The sequence below is a fragment of the Lepisosteus oculatus genome, chromosome 6, assembly GCF_040954835.1.
Source record: "Lepisosteus oculatus isolate fLepOcu1 chromosome 6, fLepOcu1.hap2, whole genome shotgun sequence".
Taxonomy (NCBI): Eukaryota; Metazoa; Chordata; class Actinopteri; order Semionotiformes; family Lepisosteidae; genus Lepisosteus; species Lepisosteus oculatus.
In genome coordinates this window covers 359,877-378,162 of record NC_090701.1, presented here as the reverse complement: position 1 = coordinate 378,162, position 18,286 = coordinate 359,877, and the positions used below count along the sequence as shown (strand labels likewise).

General features: G+C 36.4%; 1 protein-coding gene across 4 annotated transcripts in view; it reads right to left on the bottom strand.

The window, feature by feature from the left end:
• Nucleotides 1–5,697: 5,697 nt before the first annotated feature.
• neto1l (neuropilin (NRP) and tolloid (TLL)-like 1, like) overlaps nucleotides 5,698–18,286 on the bottom strand; it is a 66,590-nt gene continuing 54,001 nt past the window's right edge. Inside the window, exons 8-11 of one of the 4 annotated variants that reach the window (XM_069190839.1) lie at nucleotides 17,084–17,197; nucleotides 12,620–13,178; nucleotides 11,482–11,556; nucleotides 5,698–8,212 (exon numbers count right to left, since the gene is read on the bottom strand). In XM_069190839.1, the coding sequence (XP_069046940.1) occupies nucleotides 11,496–11,556; nucleotides 12,620–13,178; nucleotides 17,084–17,197 (734 nt within the window). In that variant the 3' untranslated portion in view covers nucleotides 5,698–8,212; nucleotides 11,482–11,495. The other 3 variants (XM_015355029.2, XM_006634599.3, XM_015355031.2) reach the window with 3 other exon arrangements.

The window sequence follows — 18,286 nt, the reverse complement described above, 5'->3', positions numbered from 1 at the left end:
GATTCTTTAAAGAAATGCCAGGTTTTTACTTCATGGAACCACACACGGATCTAGGGAATCTACCAGTCTAGAGGCAGTATTGTTATTTGCCTGGTACTGGAAGTAAAGAACTAGGAAGTAGTTGCAATTGCAGTTCTAGTGTACCAACAAATTGGAAAGAGCTACTGCTGGTAAATGTGTATTTTTTTCTGCTGCCATTCACACCCAGGCGCTTGTAAGTAAATGGGTTACATGGTGGCATGCCTGTCAGTGATAACAGCAATGGTTTATCAGCAACCTGGGTATTACTTGAAGTTCATTAACCCATCTGGGACTAAACAGTTAAAGCGTAATTAAAAAAAACCCTATTTGTAAATAAACACCTAGTATGGAAAGTACAGGGGGCAATGCACACTATGGGATGGTATATAGAGTTATAGAAAGACAGTATGATTGTGTAATCATGGATCTGATACCTAGCAGAATAATTAATTAATAAATAATCTCACTTTATACAAAACCATGTTTTTTGGATCTTCTGGAATTACTATGTACAAGTTAAAAAGATTCTGCACAAACGGGTGTTCTGCAGAAATGTCCTCTCCCTTCTGGAAAGGAAATGAGATGTTTGGTGGCAATCGACTACAGATCAAAATGTTGCTATGCTGGCAGCCCCCCCTGCACAGACCTGAGTGAGTCTGTCACACAATGTCAGCAGTGCACCCCCGAAGACTGCTGTCAGATCAGCCCTAGTCACCCCTGTATACTCCTGTGTATAATCAGCATGTACAGAAGGTGCTCATTGCTGTCTTCTCTTTACCTCTCCTGTTAAATTTACTGTCTCAATCAGATCAGGGACTGAACAGGCCAAGACACCTATTCCAGAACCTGTTGACTTTATTTCTGGATTAAGACACCTACAGTACAGCAGCTGCAGTCCAACTGTGTGTTAATGGCCATTATCACCAGTGAATCGCTTTCCTGAGGGTATTGCATGATAGTGAAGATTGAAATGGTTACATCTCTAAACTACTCAAGACCTCCTTGCTGTTGCCACACGTGCAGTGCAGTATGTGTTTCCCTGCATGTTCTGATATTCTGATGGGTTAAGGCTGTTCCTATTTTAACATTGTTTCATATGTTACACTCTTCTCTTCTGCTGCTTTAACGAAGCTGAGAGCTGGCTGGGAAAAATTAGTCTGGATATTTTTTTTTCTCTTTTTTCCCTATTCGATCTCTGCTATTTGATTTGGCATAGCTACCAGTTTAGTTGTTTCTGTTAATTTAATTCTACTCCCTGATGTGCAAAACACAGACTTTAATTTCAGTTTCTTTCACAGAATGCCATTACTTGTGAAGGGTAGTTATGGCAACATGAACATGCCACTGTGTCTGCTCTGCCAGCAGTCCTGGAAATTCACCTTGTTCCCTCCAGCTCTGCCTTCTTTCAGGTTCCTCGTTCAAAGACCCAGCAGTCGATTACACAGCCAGGTTGCTGGCTGGTGTCATATCTTCACATATCACTTGTCTCAGGTTTTAAACAGATCACATATTTTAGACCATCTAAACAATGCAGTATGATCTGTACTTGGGATTAGAAACCAGGACAGAGAGAAGAAGGAGTTTAGGTTTTAACATCTACAGCCTGAGATAAAACAAGACAGAGCCAAAGAAGTAATGCAGCCATACCTGACATTCAATAATACTCCTTAAGCAAAACTTTTATAAAGTCATTAAATATGTTTAATTTCCTGGCCAAAATAAACAGAGTATTGAAACATTCAGTATATGTGTAATGGTCAGCAAAATGGGATATGTTATAAAACTTTATAATGGAAACAGGCTGCAAAAACTGTGCCATCTTTTATTGCGCTTTTCTGCATCACACATTCCTGTTACTCACCTTCCTCTCAGGGTCAGAGCTGATATATTGAGTGAGAATCCTCCTGCAGAATTCCAAACTATCATAAAATCCATTCCAGTTAGCTTCTAATTTTTTACTGCTGCCAATATGATACATTTTCGGTATAAGTAAATAAACCTTACAGTACAAAAACATTTGAAGTGTGTGTTCCCAGAAATATAAAAGTTTTAAAAATATTTAACAATGCAATATTACTGTTATTGTAATTGTATTTCTGTCTATTGTCTTGTCTGCTGTTTTATATACATATACTGCACCTGAGAGACTAATGAGAAGCACTTTTCATTATACTATGCACCCGTGTAAGTATAATGACAAATAAAGTTGAAGTTAATGTTGCTTCAGGATCTTAAAGTTTTGAATTCAGGATCTTGAAGTACAGAGCAGTCATGTGAAAATTGAAATCCCAGCCTAAATGTACTGTAACAGACATGAGTGGACCTGAGAGGACAGTTACGCTCACAAAATGTGGACGGATTCACTGCAGGGTTATATAATCGTCATATAAGACATTTTAAAAGTAAGATGACAGAGTAACCTGAACAGAGACTTCCCCTAAATTCCACAGGTCAGGAGGCGATATTGCTGGCCTATCTGATTTAAATAGGCATATAAGTGTTTCTTGTTTTCCAGAAACAGCAAAAATATATTAAACCTAAAAATCACAATAAAGACCTAAGTAGTTACAAGAAACATCAGTATTAAGAAATAATTTCTTACCTTGTCTGTTTTGATGTGATTTATTTCCCATGTGGTTTTTCATGGGAGTTTTGTACCTTATTTGGACAGAATGAAGAGAGGTGATTTAATTTCTACTGTTTCTGAATTTTGCTTTCAGACAGATCCTTAGTGCTTTTAATTTCTTCATGCCAAAATTGAGATCGCTTTTGTTTTTAGGTCTTTTGTTTCCTCTTTTTCCTCATGTTTTTGTTGGCTTTAATACGGACAAGGCCACATGATTTAAAAAAAAACAACAACTTCTGCTACATTAAACCTTTAAAAAAATAGTTTTCAGCGAGCATCCCAGGGAGGTGATGTGACAGCTCCTAATGTCTCTGTTCCATCCATTACCAGTCGAAGCTGGATCCTGTCCTTGAACATACAGTGCTGAAAAAAAAATCTGTGAACCCCCTAGACAGGTCCATACTCAGGTCCATATCTCTTAATAGATAGCCTTCTTGAATGTATAAAAGAAGACTTGAATATATTCGGATTGCTAATTACCAAAATGATCCAACAGTAATTAACTGTGTGATCCCTTGCATTCAGTACCTGGTGACACCTCCTTGAAAGCAATGGCTTCAATTGGACATTTCCTGTAACCGTTTATCTTTGTCTCTCACATAAGCCTTTACGAATTGTGGCTTGTGCTTCATTATAGAACTAATTCAAGTCAGTGACATTTGAGGGTTTCCTTGCACGAATGTGTCACTTCACGTTCTGTCTAACATTTCAATGGGCTTTACGTCTGGATTTTGACTTTTAATTTAAGATTGCAGAATTTCTTCTTTTTTAACCATTTGTATTGTACAGTAGGTCTCCTGGTTTGTTTAGGATCATTGTTTGTCTCAATGACTGACTTTTGGCTCCACTTCAGCTGACAACTGGATCTGACATTCTGCACCAGAATTCACTGATTCAATGCAGCTGTTATGGGTCGGTCATTGATCGCAAGCTACCAGGGGCCTGAGACAACAAAGCAGCCCCAATGCATGATACTCCCACCGCCATGCTTGATGGACAAGATTAGTTTTTGCTGTTGGAAAGGAGTGTATGGTTTTGGCCGTACAAAACTTTCTTCATTTTGAATAAAAAGTTCAACTTTTGACTTGTATGTTTAGGGAACATTTTTCAAGTAGTCTTGTGGATCATCCAGGTGCTCTTTGGGAAACTTAAAACAGGCAGTAATGTCCTTTTAAGAGAGCAATGGTTTCTTCCTGGTATTCCTCACATGTAAACCATTTCTGTTCAGTCTTCTCTTGATGGTTTATGCATTCACATTGACATTAGCCATAGGAAGAGAATCCTGCAGATCCTTAGATGTTACTCTGGGGTTATTTCCAACTTCCTGGATGATTTGCTGGGTTGATGCTGGGGACACCTTGGCAGGATGACCTATCCTCGGTAGAGTCAGGCTGGTCTTGAACATTTTCCAATTATAGACTTTCTATTCCATCAACAGCTCTCTTTCTGAGGTCCTCTGAAATGAGTTTTGATCTTGGGATCAAACATGTTCAAAAACAATGTTTCTGACCATTTTATAGGATAGAACAGCCCAAACTAACTCTTGGTTTACTTGTAAACGAATTATTTAACCACCTGATTCTATTTCCACTATTAATTGCACTAATTTCACTATGGGTTCCCTTATTACTTCACACACACTGATTCTTATTCTTTGATTTCTACTTCATACACCATATTGTCTCATACATTGAATAGGTAATTATCAAACATAAATTACTGTTTATATTTAATTCTATTGGGGTTTTACAACATTTTTCAAAGCTGGTATAGGGTGCAAAAGTGGGACAACACCAAGGACAGTCCATCTGAGGGCACACTTGCACACAGTGACAAGTTTTTCTTTGTAATTATTATTACTGAAAAAACTGTTTTAACATGGAGTGGTACTCAGTGTGCTATGAATGTTGCCTGTACTTGGTTTTATTTGATAGGATTCTTTATTACACTGCTAGACTGTATAAAATGATGCACATATGGTACATCTAAGTACTGATTTTTAGGCCTATACAGCTTTAACCTTCACAGTTTAACTTTAAAATTGTGAATTATTCCATCAAGAAATTAACTTATTATTTTGATGGCTCCTGTTTTTTCCTTGACCATTTTCCTTTGGATAAGTTCTGTCATGGGAAGTCATTTCAGAATAAAACATCACATGAAAGACATTTTGCTCAGATTTCAAACTGCTCATACAGCCTTGTCATGGAAGTGAAACCTGGATTTACATGGGAGACTCAAGTAAATTCACAACCCTTTTCTTGTCTGACATCTGCCAATTAACTCCAAACAAACATTTAAGAATTCTTTCTATTCCTTATTTTAAACGAATTTGCATCATGAAAATAAGTTATAGGTCCTGAAAAAGAATTAATAATAATTCTAACAATTTAATCTATCTTAAAATGCATATATAAACACAGAACGTCAAACCAAGGTAATGGGAAAAGGTATACTTTCCAAATAAGAAGCAAAGCTCTAGACGGCAGGCTACTCTTGTCTGAATGAACTGGGAGATGTATGTTTGCACCACCCAGCCAAGAAACTATCTTCTAACAGGCAGGAAAATGACAAAAAGGCTTTGTGAGACAATGCAAACATACTTCTTGTCACGGATGTCCGAAAAACTAGACGAACCGTGGAGAGGCAGGAGAGCAATGGGAGACCCTATGCGTAGCGGCGAGATGGGGAGTTAGCCCGGCCTCATTAGTGCAAAGAGTTCAGGAGTGCCGTACAGAAACCTGTGCCCTCAGGTAGCGGACGTGGGGCGACCTGGTGCTAGGCGGGTCTCAGGAAATCCGAACGTCAATGCTGAGCCCGGGCGGAGTGCTAGACCCGGAAATATATAGCCCGAGGGAAAGAGACGGACCGGAAGGACAGCAAATAACCGGAAAGGAGAGACAGGACAGAGCAGGAGCGCCCTGTGGCTGCAGAGGGCGTGACACTTTTGTTTTGAAGATATTATACCTTTAAATACAGTAGTTTGAAATAAGAGCAACACAAGGAGAATTCCTTGAATCGTGCAGCAAAGAAAACACCCAACACATTCACCAATAGAAAGGAACTTCTGTATTTTTTCTTTTGCTCACAACAAATTGATAAGATCGTTCAGAGCAACAGTTTCAAGACGGATGAGGATTTTACAGTTAGCTCCGTATGTTGTCATAGTTGGCAAGATGCGGTAGGGTGATGTATCTGCCTGTAGAGAAACGAAAACACTATTAGGTTCCTCTCAGCTTTAACACAGGGGCATCACCTGCTGTGCACATGTGCAGTGTTATACCCCCTTCCAGACTGCAGAAACTTTCCCACTGGCTCACTGGTGCAGTTACACCATGTTAAACAAATCCAATGCCAAGATATTCTGAAAATGGATTAGAAAATTCATTTTTTAGATAACAACAATTGAATATCCTAATCATATAGCAGTCTTCTTGTCCAAAGCACCGTGTAACTTTCATATTAACTACAAAATTCTCAGAAAAGCACCGTGCAAATGTTTCGGTGATTTCATGTGCTGAATAAACTGAATTTATAGATGAGAAGTCTTAATCTTGATAATGAAGAAACTATTTGGAAAAATTACTGTAACCAATTTGGAAATTAATCTGACTTGCATTACTAATAATTTATTTTCATAAAGGAAGGTGTTTAAAAAATAAGTAATTTTCTGGATATTAAGATCTTTATTTTAAATTATTCCCATTAGGTATCAGGCCTATTGTGGATTAAAGTCCACATTTACATTATCTACTGATTACATTTTCTACTGATGCATGGGTTCTGATTTGGAATTGTAATTTTCTGCATCATTGATTATCTTTAAAGGAGATCTTTTGCTGTTTTCTGTTGAAATTGTAATTTGCTTTGGGTATGTTGTGCAACCTGTCAAGGATGAAAAGTCCAATAGGCAGATAATGTTATCAAACTTTCATAATGCAAGATGCAAAACACCTTGTGCTACAGTACATTATTAGTTAGGTCAACCTTTTGTGTTAATAGCTTTACCAGTGTGAATGTTTTGTCTATGTGATTTACTCCACATTAGTGGAAAGTACACTCAGGATGACAAAGACATGAACGGGGAAATAAGATCATGTGAATCAAACTGGGAAGGAAGCCATCCTTCTTGCAGACAGACAAGACCTTCAATGCAATCCTACAATTGCATGTAAAGCAAAACCCTGCCGATGGAGAAAAAGAAAAGAGTTCAGCTGACAGTAAATATATTCAGATAACATTACAGTAAACAGCATGACAAGCAAAAGCATGACCACATACAGTAATTTATGACACAACAAAAGAGACACACAACACACGGAAATATTAACCATGCACGACTGCTGAGACACAAACAGTGACTCATCACAGGATTAATGAATGTTAATCTGAGTATTTCCACAATCTTGAAAAGGAGAACTCACATATAATGGAATATTAATTAATATTAATTAGAATGAAACACTTGCTTTAAATCATGATTAAAATAGGTATAATGCATTTCAATAAGAGAAGATTAATTTGCAGTGACATGGCAAGTTAAATTAAATTTTAAAGTGACCATGAGAAACAATCCCCTGGACAGTACATGGTTTGTGTAGGAATATTTTGTCAGTTTCAAATTAAAACAGAAGACATTTTTTATTTGATAAAAAATCTATAGAAAAGAGAGATTAACACATTGTTGGTATTCTGTTTGTCGTGCAATGTTGTTGGGAGAGGGGAGATATATTATATTAAATTATACTCTGAAAAAGCAAGAACATTTTCTGATGCAGAAACATATTGAACTGCAGTCCCCATTTTTCTGCAAAACGAAATTCTACACTTTGGGATTAATTTATGAGAACAATTATTTTAGGGTAAGTGTTGGGTCTTACAGTTAGTCTAATGAAAGAAGAGAGAGAGGCAGGTGTCATCTGATTTTGAACTTATGGAGGAGTGTGGCTTTCAACTCATGTTACCAAATATTATGTATTGACAACCATTAAAAATGCACCAAATACCATTTGACCCCATACTCATTTGTTGCATTTTAATGCATCTCAGTATGGTAACTATAGGTAAACACATTTTTCAAAATAAACATATATAGTGGCTTCAATACTTTTTTTGCTAATAAGGCCACACATTAACCACAGCGTAGGTTGTCACCGTGACACATGCTGTGATGACTGTCACCCGGAGCAGCGCGAGACACGCACTCATGGGGGTAAGTGTGACACGGGCAGCTCTGCCACTATCAAGGTCCAATCATGGCTGCTCACGGCAGCTCTCCTGCTCCAGACTCAGGCTGCTGCTGAGCCGTAGCCCTGCTGCGGTTGTATGGTGCTGTCCAGCTTCCAAGGAGGTGAGGTCAGAGCTCAGGCTCAGAGCCAAACGAGGCTCCTGCAGGAGAGTTCAACACTATCCAGGTTCCCAGGGGATGCTTTAACCTTCCATATTAGACTTGGTAAAAAAAGAACCATACTTCCTGGGTGACACCCAGGTACTGCTACAGTCAGGATTGCTTGAGAAATGGACATCATCCTGTTCCCAGTTGACTCCCAGTTGACTTTAAAAAGGCTGGAATGAGGACAAAAGTCATGTGGTAGGTATGTCTGTTAATTCAAAAGAGCTTGTCTAGTTTTGCTGTAGTAAATCTAATTAATGCCATTAAAGAATATAAGGCATAATTATATTTAGTGTTTACAAAGAAGTTAAAAGTAGCAGAATATGTTCATAATTATCTTACATTAGTATTCTTTTATAATTATCATTTTAAAATTTGTTAAGCTAAAAGCAATGGCCTGCTAAGAGCAAGGGACACTCATATTATGCTACATTTTTGTTTGTAACCTTAATATGTGATGTATTTATTATCTACGTTTAAATAAAGTGAAATCTCTGTTTAAAGACGCATCCATTTTTAATATTGTGCAGATTCCTCACTTCATGGAGCTCTGAATATTTTATGAGTTTAGTTGCAGGCACCTGAGCAGTACTGTGTCTCATGAATACCTGTCCACTTTTTTCTCCACACTTTTGAACATTTTGGTAATGTTCAACTCTATTGTTAAAAGGCAAGAAGTCATGTAGAAGATTTTTAGCTATTCTTACATTATTTACACAAAATTAGAAAGTTTAATATTTTTTGCAATTCATGTTTATAGTGAGAAAACAGAACTGTTATACTGAAAAACATACACTGTATCAATAGATTTTTCTACAGGGCTGTTCACTCTATTGTCAACAACCAAAGAAGGTTAATGAACAAAGCAAGGAGAAAATGCCAAAAAGAACCAGTCCAGCTAATAACTCAATCATGGAGTGTCCAGAAACAAAATCCAGTCAGACATTTAAATGACATATTTGCGCTATGAAAGCAGATCTCTACAATTCCTTGGATAAACCAAGTGGCTTGGGTTTTGAGAACTGGGTTTACTTTTCAATTAATGTTAAAACCAGTGTTGAGAAACAAGTACTTCAGTTCCTAAGCTTTGAGGACTTTGGAATCACTGTTATGAGTAGAGAATGTACGTTAAGTACTGAAAAATGAAGACATACAGAAAAACATGCAGTTCTCTAAGGCTTCTGTATGTTAAAATAAATATATTTTGGAGGTAGAACTTACACCAATAAAAGAAATGAGAAACCAAAAAAAATCAAAACCAAAGTGAATAATACTTTAAAGGAAATAATTTTGCTTTATTATGTACAAACAACTCAAGAATAAGTGATATGAAATGCATTCTGTATATTGTGGATTTCAAATGAGTATTTTTAACGTTTTTTCAAAATGTTTGTAAACTGTACAAAGAACACATTAACTGTTGGGAAGAAATGTGTACAGAAAACAGGAGGCAGTCTTCAAATTAAAATGTATTGTTATTTTTTCATCATTGTCTCATTATAATTTAAGCTTAAAAGGAGGTATACAGAAAATGTGTTTCATCGGTCACCGCTGTTTGGAAATATTCTGCCACTCTGAAAAATGGGAAAGCATATGTTATTCAATGTACTGTCTGAATTTAGTTAAAAATACTCTTAGCATATGCATTCCAGCAGTACCTTTGTCTTGTAGAAATTACATAGAAAACAGATTTACTTTCTTTTAACGTCAGCATTTTGTAAGTCTGTAAAACATTTTTGTGTGTATTCTAAAAACATGCGCAAACTAGTATAAATCTACTAAATCCTTCCTATTGTGCAAAGAAAAAACTGATCTAGTAAGGGGTAAAAAGGGTAAATCTATAATGAATGATATAAATATGTAATTAATACAAAATATGAATGTAACATATTTAAAGATGTACAGGTTGCAGGCATTAAACACAAGATTTTTCTATCTAGGTGCACATAACATAAATGGCATGCTTTTTACAGTGTTTTAACTACAAAAACATTTTTAAATCTCTTTAGTAAACTACTAAAGTTCATAGATATTTTAGAGACACAGACTAATGATCTAATTATTTAAAATATTAACTAAATTATATTGCTAATCCTTACTGTCCAACAGATATGAAATAAAAATATATGAAAGTCACAATCAGGGCAATTAAGTACCTGAATTCATATTTCTGTCCTGGCGTTTTTGTGGTCTTACTGTTACAAATCCATAGTTTTTTGCACTGTTGTTCTCATCACTCATTTATTTGACTTATATTATGTGTCACTATGAAAATATGCCAGTAAGAAAAGTCCATAAAATGTCATGCTGGTATATGTCCGCGGTCCACATGTTCACATTTCACTGAAGCCTGAGCGAACCCCTCCAGGACTGCACTACTCTCAAGCAGTCTATATAATGGAAACAATGCACATGTAACACAATGCAAAACACAGGAAAATGCATCACAAATCACACATTATACAATACGAAACAACAAAGACAAGAGTAAAATAATGGCTACTTTCTAGAGTAATATTACTTAAAAGAAATATTAGAATTACAACATATTTTTATACTACTCAAAATGATGAGAAAAAACAATATATTTTTTCCAATTAAAACAAAAAAATCTAATACTAAGATATTGGTATTTTAACCTGACTTAGAATCACATAAAAATTTAATTATTGCTTTTTAATGCAAAGTAAAATTAGCTCTAAACAATCTATTTTCAATTCTATGCGAAAATACTTATTTGCATCCAGTCTTGCATTAAAATTACACAAATTATAAAAATATAGATTTTTAAGTTAATTTCACTTGAGCAATATTTTGTAAAATAAGCCTCAACTATAAGTACAAATATTCTGTTAGCAAAACAACAACATGTAATATGGGGGCTGGATTTGATCAAAACATCCACTCTTTGTGCTAAACAATTTCAGCCCAGTACTATACCTGATTTTCAAAGCACAGGTGCATGAAGCTCCTATAAATCGGAAAAGCCTTCATTGTGTACTGGGTTTGTGATTGGCAACTGGTAGCTTAAAGTTCTGATCAAATCCAGGCCATAATTTCAGATCTGCATCCAATTTTAAAAAATATTTTCTGTGCAGATATAAAACTGCACTTCTCAAATACAAATGTTCAGCCATTAAGGTGGAAATTGTTAAAAGAAAACATCCATGCTTAAACAATAAAAAAATAGAAAAGAACATTAGGGTTAATCTTGCTATACTGTACTAACACAAAGCAACACAAATGGTTAAATCATAATGAAAAAACAGAAAAGCATAAGTGACTACCAAACATTAATGATAAACTAATTAAAAAGATCTGAATTATTGAAACAGATTTTGGATTTGAAAAAAAAGAAAGAAACTGAAAATGTTAATTACACTGTGAAACACCAACTACAACAACGGAAGACATTTGTGTTGTTTTAGGTTTGTTTGCTTACCTTGAGATTGTCTCTTAGACCCTAGTTGTGTTGTATTCAGATTCATGTTTGCTTAGAGACCCAATGAGGCAGAACCTGGAATGTTATGGCTATTTCATTTAATAAAATACTGTTTTGCATGGAAAATAAACAATAGACATATGCATTCATATGCTACTTAAATGCAATACATTTGATCACAAGCATTTTAGAGGAGTCTGAAACATTTACATGCAGAAATGAGAAGGACATTCTGGAAGAGGGCTCTTGTGCACTTACAGGTGCACCAGATGAAGAAACAAGCATGTAATGTACTCACACCACACGAGCATGCACCACAGAGGCACACGGAAAGTGTGTTTGCATGTCGCATGGATTAAAAAAATAGATGTGAAAAGAGAAAGTAATTCATAAATATCATGTTCTCGTAAATATTTAATCTTTCCTCATTAGTCAACAAGCATTCAAGATGCATTTATACAATAAAAATATGTTTTTTTTCTTTTATAAAACAGTTTCATGCCAAATATTTGCACTTTACTGAGTAGAAAGGTTTTTTCATGACTATACTATCATATATAAATATATATTCAATTATGTTTATTTATAATGATATGAATAGTCTGAGTACTACAATAAAATTCAAAGGTGCTTTAGTCACAAAACAAGCACTTCTATTAGGATTTGAAACAGAATGTGTACATTTCTTAATTACTCTTAAAATGACACCTCTCAGCCTTTGAGATACAAGACGAAAGCTCTGGTACTGTCCTGAAAAACAGATCCATAACATTCTGCATGCACCAAGTACTATATAGTTACATCTCATCAGTCTGCAATCTGTCAGAAATGACAGGAATTCCAATAGTGGTGAGAGGCCAAGAGGGTGAAAGGGAGGCATGTGATTAGTTTTAGTATCAAACTAAAGAACTGAGACAACATGATAACTTTCTTTGGTCGGGAGCGACTGCATCTCTTCCAGTTAATCTATCCCTTCATGAATGATTGCAGAGGTCTTAATGAAAAGAGGGAAAAGATCAAAGAAAAATAAAGAAGTTGCAACCTCAAAACAAAACAGAAAACAGGAAAACGGGAAGAAAATGTCTGGGCAAAGAAGTCCCCATGGGAAAGTCTTCATCAAAAATCAATGGATACTGACCGCTGGACAGATTTATCATGTCTGGAGAGCCTGTGGCTGGTTGTGGGCACCTCCTCTATTTCATCCAGGTCACAGCCATCCGCGGCGTCTTGGGAGCAGCTGTGCCGCATCACCAGGATGCTCCTCCTGTTGGCCGGGGGCATCAGGGGCCTGACGGGCTGGGGCTGCGCGTCGGTCAGGATGGTCGCGTCTCGCGTGCTGAGGTTGCTGCGGCTGCCCTTCACGCTCGACATCTGAGACCCGCAGTGATGGTCATGAATGCATTTCGACGAAGATCGCCGCAGTTTGTGGTAGTTCTCAAAGTCCTCGGCAAGGTCCACCAGATCGGCGGAGGCTGCCGTACTTCTGAGAGTGCACAGTTCATAGTGAGGGGGCTCAAACACCTCCTGAAATACTGTTTGATCAAAGTCTTCTTTTCTTACAATGTATTTTTTGCGTGGCTGTTTGATCTGAACTATGACAGACACAATAAGAAGGATAATCACAATGCATGAGGTAACTCCAATTATCGTCCCACTGGTGTTGGTTAGGTTGTCCAAAAGGTTCGCTTTTCTCTTTTCTGTGTGATGTAAAGATACTGAGTTACAATTTAGTCCACTGACATAACAAATGCATGTATCACACAGGTGACATCAAGACCACCTGCAACCCCATTTTCAGTACAAAACCTGGTGATAGTAATCAAGACAGACAACACAAGACATCAAAAGATTTGGAGGTAATCAAAACATCAGCCACAAGCTCATGTTAGAATATGCCCTAATAAAAGCCATTTTACAATCGATACATTTAAAGGTATGTATATTAATATGACAAAGTCCACCAAACAGCAACTGCACGGTACTGTCTCTCTTAAACACATACAAACACATACAAATCAAACAATAAGTTTAGATTTTGCACGAGGTATTTATCACCTCTCACAGGAAACAACCTAGAATTTTCTCAGAAATACACTGTTCAATCTTTATTTGTTCTGTGCTACAACTTGGGACCCCACTAATTTAATATGTAGAAAACATAAATATATAGGTTGTAAATGAGAGGAGGCCATGTATCTAACTCGTTTGGTTACTTGTAATGCCTCTTTGTCAATATGGCTGGTTAGCTTGTGTCATAGTCCCACAACCCTCTGTAGAAAACAGTGACTCCTATTCTCAGCTTTAAATACACTTCCGTTTGTACTTCAGGAAGTTCATTGGTTTGACTTTGTCAGTGCATTTGAGGATTCAAGAACATTTGTATTAGGGCCCCCCATAGTCCTGTCTGTTCAATACTAAAAAGATTGATCTCTTTTAGCCTGTTAGTGCAGGACATTACTTTGAACCTGGGAATGTGTCTGGTCACTCTTCATTGATGATTTCAGAGCAGCAATATATTTGTTGCTATCTGGTGACCACAGTTATATACAACATTCTACTGTAAGTGAGGTTTTATTAATTATTATTTTAAAAGGACATTAATGTATTTAGATACTGTATATTTAAACTATGTACAGTATATCCTAACATACTGGTTGCCTTTCAAGTGCTACTGTCTATTGTCTAGAAGATAACATGAAGTGTAAACAAAAACACCTATTTATTTCAGTTAGCTCCTTCAAGCTATTTTTTCTGATCTTGTATTTATGTTTTTGCTACCTGCATGTAACACTACATGCATTTGTCTGCCTTAAATGTCATATGTTTTTTCCAGATCCAAGAGTCCCTTACAGCACACTGCAATAAAGCAGAGGCACATTTCCATTAAGTTGTATGCCCTCCATGAGTCAGCAAGGACTGATACTGTATAACAGCATTATGAGCCAAATGCTTGTGACACTGCTTTCTGAATGAATTTCCCAATTCACTATTTTTCAGATCAATTCACTACATTTGTTAAGAATGTCTGAGTTAAGGCATAACTATGAAGTATTGCAATAATAATGGAACAGATAAAATATATATAGCCTATAAAATTTGTAAGCCATCTTAAATGTTTTGTGAACCAGCAATATGCAGTAATTATGGGAATTACAATTTCTTAGCATGATATCCTTGTTGATATCCCAAATGGTATTTTTTTAATTAATCAAAAGGGTTTATATTTTCACCACTTCATTTCCATTTCAGTACGTGTGGAATAATATGTTAACCCCTAGTTTACATTGCATATTTCAAGGAGAAATTAGAATTGAGTAGTTAAAAACTGGGAGACAAGTAAATGAGGACTACGTTTGGGCTGTCCTGTCCTACATACAGTAATCATCAGAACCTTTCCGAGTTTGGTCTTCGCCTTACAGGGTAGTGGCAAGATGTTATGACATCAGAAGAGATTTAAATGAACCTTAGAGATGAGTAGCTGGTGCTTATCGGTCTGGACTAGGTTACAAAACTATATCTAAACATTTGAAGCTCCATCGGCTGTCAAACATATAGCCTTCAAATGGAAAATATTCAAGGCCACGATGACTCTACTCAGGACCATTTGGCCTGCTAACGTCTCCTTAACAACCTCCCAGAGAATTATCATCCAGGAAGTCACAAAAATCTGCAGGCTAATGGCAGTGTTCATACCTCAACCATCAGAAAAAGTCTGAACAGGGATGACTTTCATGGGAAAGAGACCCCAGGAAAAGACCATTGGTCTGTAACCCAACCTGGAGCATCTGGACAGTCCACAAGACTACTGGAAGGACTTTTAACAGTTGAGTCAAAAGTTAAACTTTTTCCACACAATGCTTACAACAGAAGAACCTCATCCTAATTTTCAAGCAGGGTGGTGGGAGTCTTGTGGCTTAGAACTGCTTTTTGCGGCCACAGGACCCAGACGTCCTGCCATAATTGACAGAAGCATCAATCCAGCATTATATTAGCAATTTTTGGAGGAGAATGTGAAGCCATACATTTGTCAGATGAAGCTAAGTCAAAATTGGGTCATACAGCAAATCAATGATCCTAAACATACAAGGAGATCTACTCCAGTGTATCTGATGAAGAATATATTTTGCATTTTGGATTGGTCACGTCAAAGTTCGGACTAAACTCCACTGAAATGTTATGGTTGAACCTGAACAGGAGATTCATGCAAAGAAACCATCAAATGTCACAGACAAGAAGCAGTTCTGTAAGGAGGAATGAGCCACGAGTCTTAAAGCTAAAGCAAGAGACAAATAAACAGTTACAGGAAATGCCTAGTTGAAGTCATTGCTGCTGAAGCAGGAACCACCACTTACTGATGTAAAGGTCCATATATTTATTCAAACAAGAATATTTATTATTGGATCTGTTTGTTAATTAAATAATCTGAATATAACTTATGTCTTTGTGTCATGTTTAATGTTAAATGTTAAATGGCATTTGTATAAAGATTTTCACGAAGATGTTATTAGTTTTTAGGTCTAAAATATATGGGAATATGTAATGACCTATTCACAAATGTTTTCTCAACACTGTAATGCAGACATACAGTAATCGATTCACAAAGAAGACAGACAGAAAGATAAACGTATAGATATTTTTCAGAAACATTAATCATTCAGAAAAAAAAATATTGCACCGCAATCGTTTCCATCTCCTTTGTTATTGCCAATCTACGTGTGAAGACCACACTGCTTCCTTTCATTTTGCAGTTTTGTCATATTAAATGTCAGCCTGTGGTAGAATTGTTGGAAGTGATGATGTTTCATAATCTGGCTGTGGTTGATGTGTTGATTATTTATTATATGTCGTTTTCATTGGAATAGCCTTACTGACATCCTGTGGTTTCTGAGAAAGCAAAGAGTCAGTAAGGCCTTTGAATTAAGGAATTTCTCAGGACTTAAAGTACAAAAAACTCAGAGTCGTAACATATTCCACTACATAACTTACTTCGGTACATATATTTCAAAGGACCTTTGCCGGAAACATTTTAAAATGGTTTAAAAATGACAGAATGGTGTACATGTTACAATAATAGACAAACAGTGACAACAGTTTCAGCTTTGCACCAAGTGCCACAACAAAGTCAGTCCATGTGAACGCAGCCTCTGCTGCAAAGCCAAGTCACTTCTTATTTCCCTAGATCAGGGCACTTAAAGTTTTACATTCACATCTTCATTCTTCCCCAGTTTCTCTACTGGGTGGACAGAAAGAAAAGCAGATGAGGCCACATACACTGGGCCAAACAGAAATGACAGATTGGAGTCTGAAATGTCTAGACTCTTCACCTCATCTTAAGTTTGCCTTCCTTATTGATGATTACTGTAGAGAAAGTGACAATATCCTGATATAGTATAATACAACTACAATAAAAAGAAAGCTGTCTTATAGAAAACCACTTACTTAAACAAAGCCCACTGTAAAACACACAGAGTATGATAAAGCAATATTTCCCATATTTACCACTGTATGAATATTTGTGATACATAAGAACATCAAGACTTGCTAAATTAAAAATGCACTGAGCCATTTAAAGAAACATGACCAGCCAGAAATGCCTGCCTACCTTTGCAGTGGTTTTCATCCCAAGGGTAGACACAGTTCTGAACGCCATTGCACACAAGGGTGTTGTTGATGCACATGTTACTGTGACAGAAGAATGTGTCTGCTTCACAAGGAGCTGAAACATATCATGGAAGAACAGGGAATTAACATATACTGTAACATCAAACTCACCCCTAGCTCAGCAGCTTCTGGGTACACTTGAGAATTCTAAAATTTTCAGTCAATGACCGTAAACATGTATTCTACAATACATTCACAGATTTTGTCTGCACTGTGTGAGTCTCCATCTCATGCCACTTTGAAATATGCATGGGATTTGTTCATGAATCTGAATCTTAAATCTTAAAACTGAATCTTAAGCTTTGACAAATGCACTAATGTGACATTTGTCTAATGAAAGTGAACCCAAGTTGACATCACTTCTTGTGGCTATTGGAGTAAAATGCATAGTCATTTGTGTGGAAGTGAATTAATCTTTGCTGTTGGCCCCCATCAATCTAAGACATGATTCATTGAAACTTGAGCCATTTGTGAATTTTTAATTTACCCCTACAGCTCAAGAATACAGATTTTTTTCTCTGTAAAGCTTGAACTACAGTACCAAAGGTATGTTTTGTACATTGTGTAACAAAACACTCACATTACATAACTTTAGAGCAGAAATCAATAATAAATTGTTGTGTTTACAGTACAGAATGGTGGAGTGTGTCTGCAAGTGTATGTTGTGAAACCGTAAAAATGAATTTACAAAATTTACAAATCTCAATCTCCAAATTTGTCTCCCGGTGTCCCAATGAAGAATGTACTTAGAGAGAAACATCTTCTAAATTCCAGGTCTATAGTTCCATAGACATTGGCCTTTCTACTTCTCTACTATACTACTATTAATATTGCTATATTATTCTGCTATACGTATATAGTATTTTACAATAGCTTTAACATATATGAATAAATATTTTAGTTCTTGGGAAACAAGATTATTAACAACCAAATCAGACTTTCAATGTGACAGTGTTTAAGTGAGTCTTGCACAATAGTACACTACTGCAGTCACAAAGATTAGGAAACGCAGGAGGAAATTTGTCACAGTTTTATGCTTGTCGTACCATCATTGAGACACTAACTCATTGGACATTTAACTAATTTCTTTCCACTTGTAAAGCTGTGCAGTTACAGTAATGCACTGAACAATTGAATTAAAATG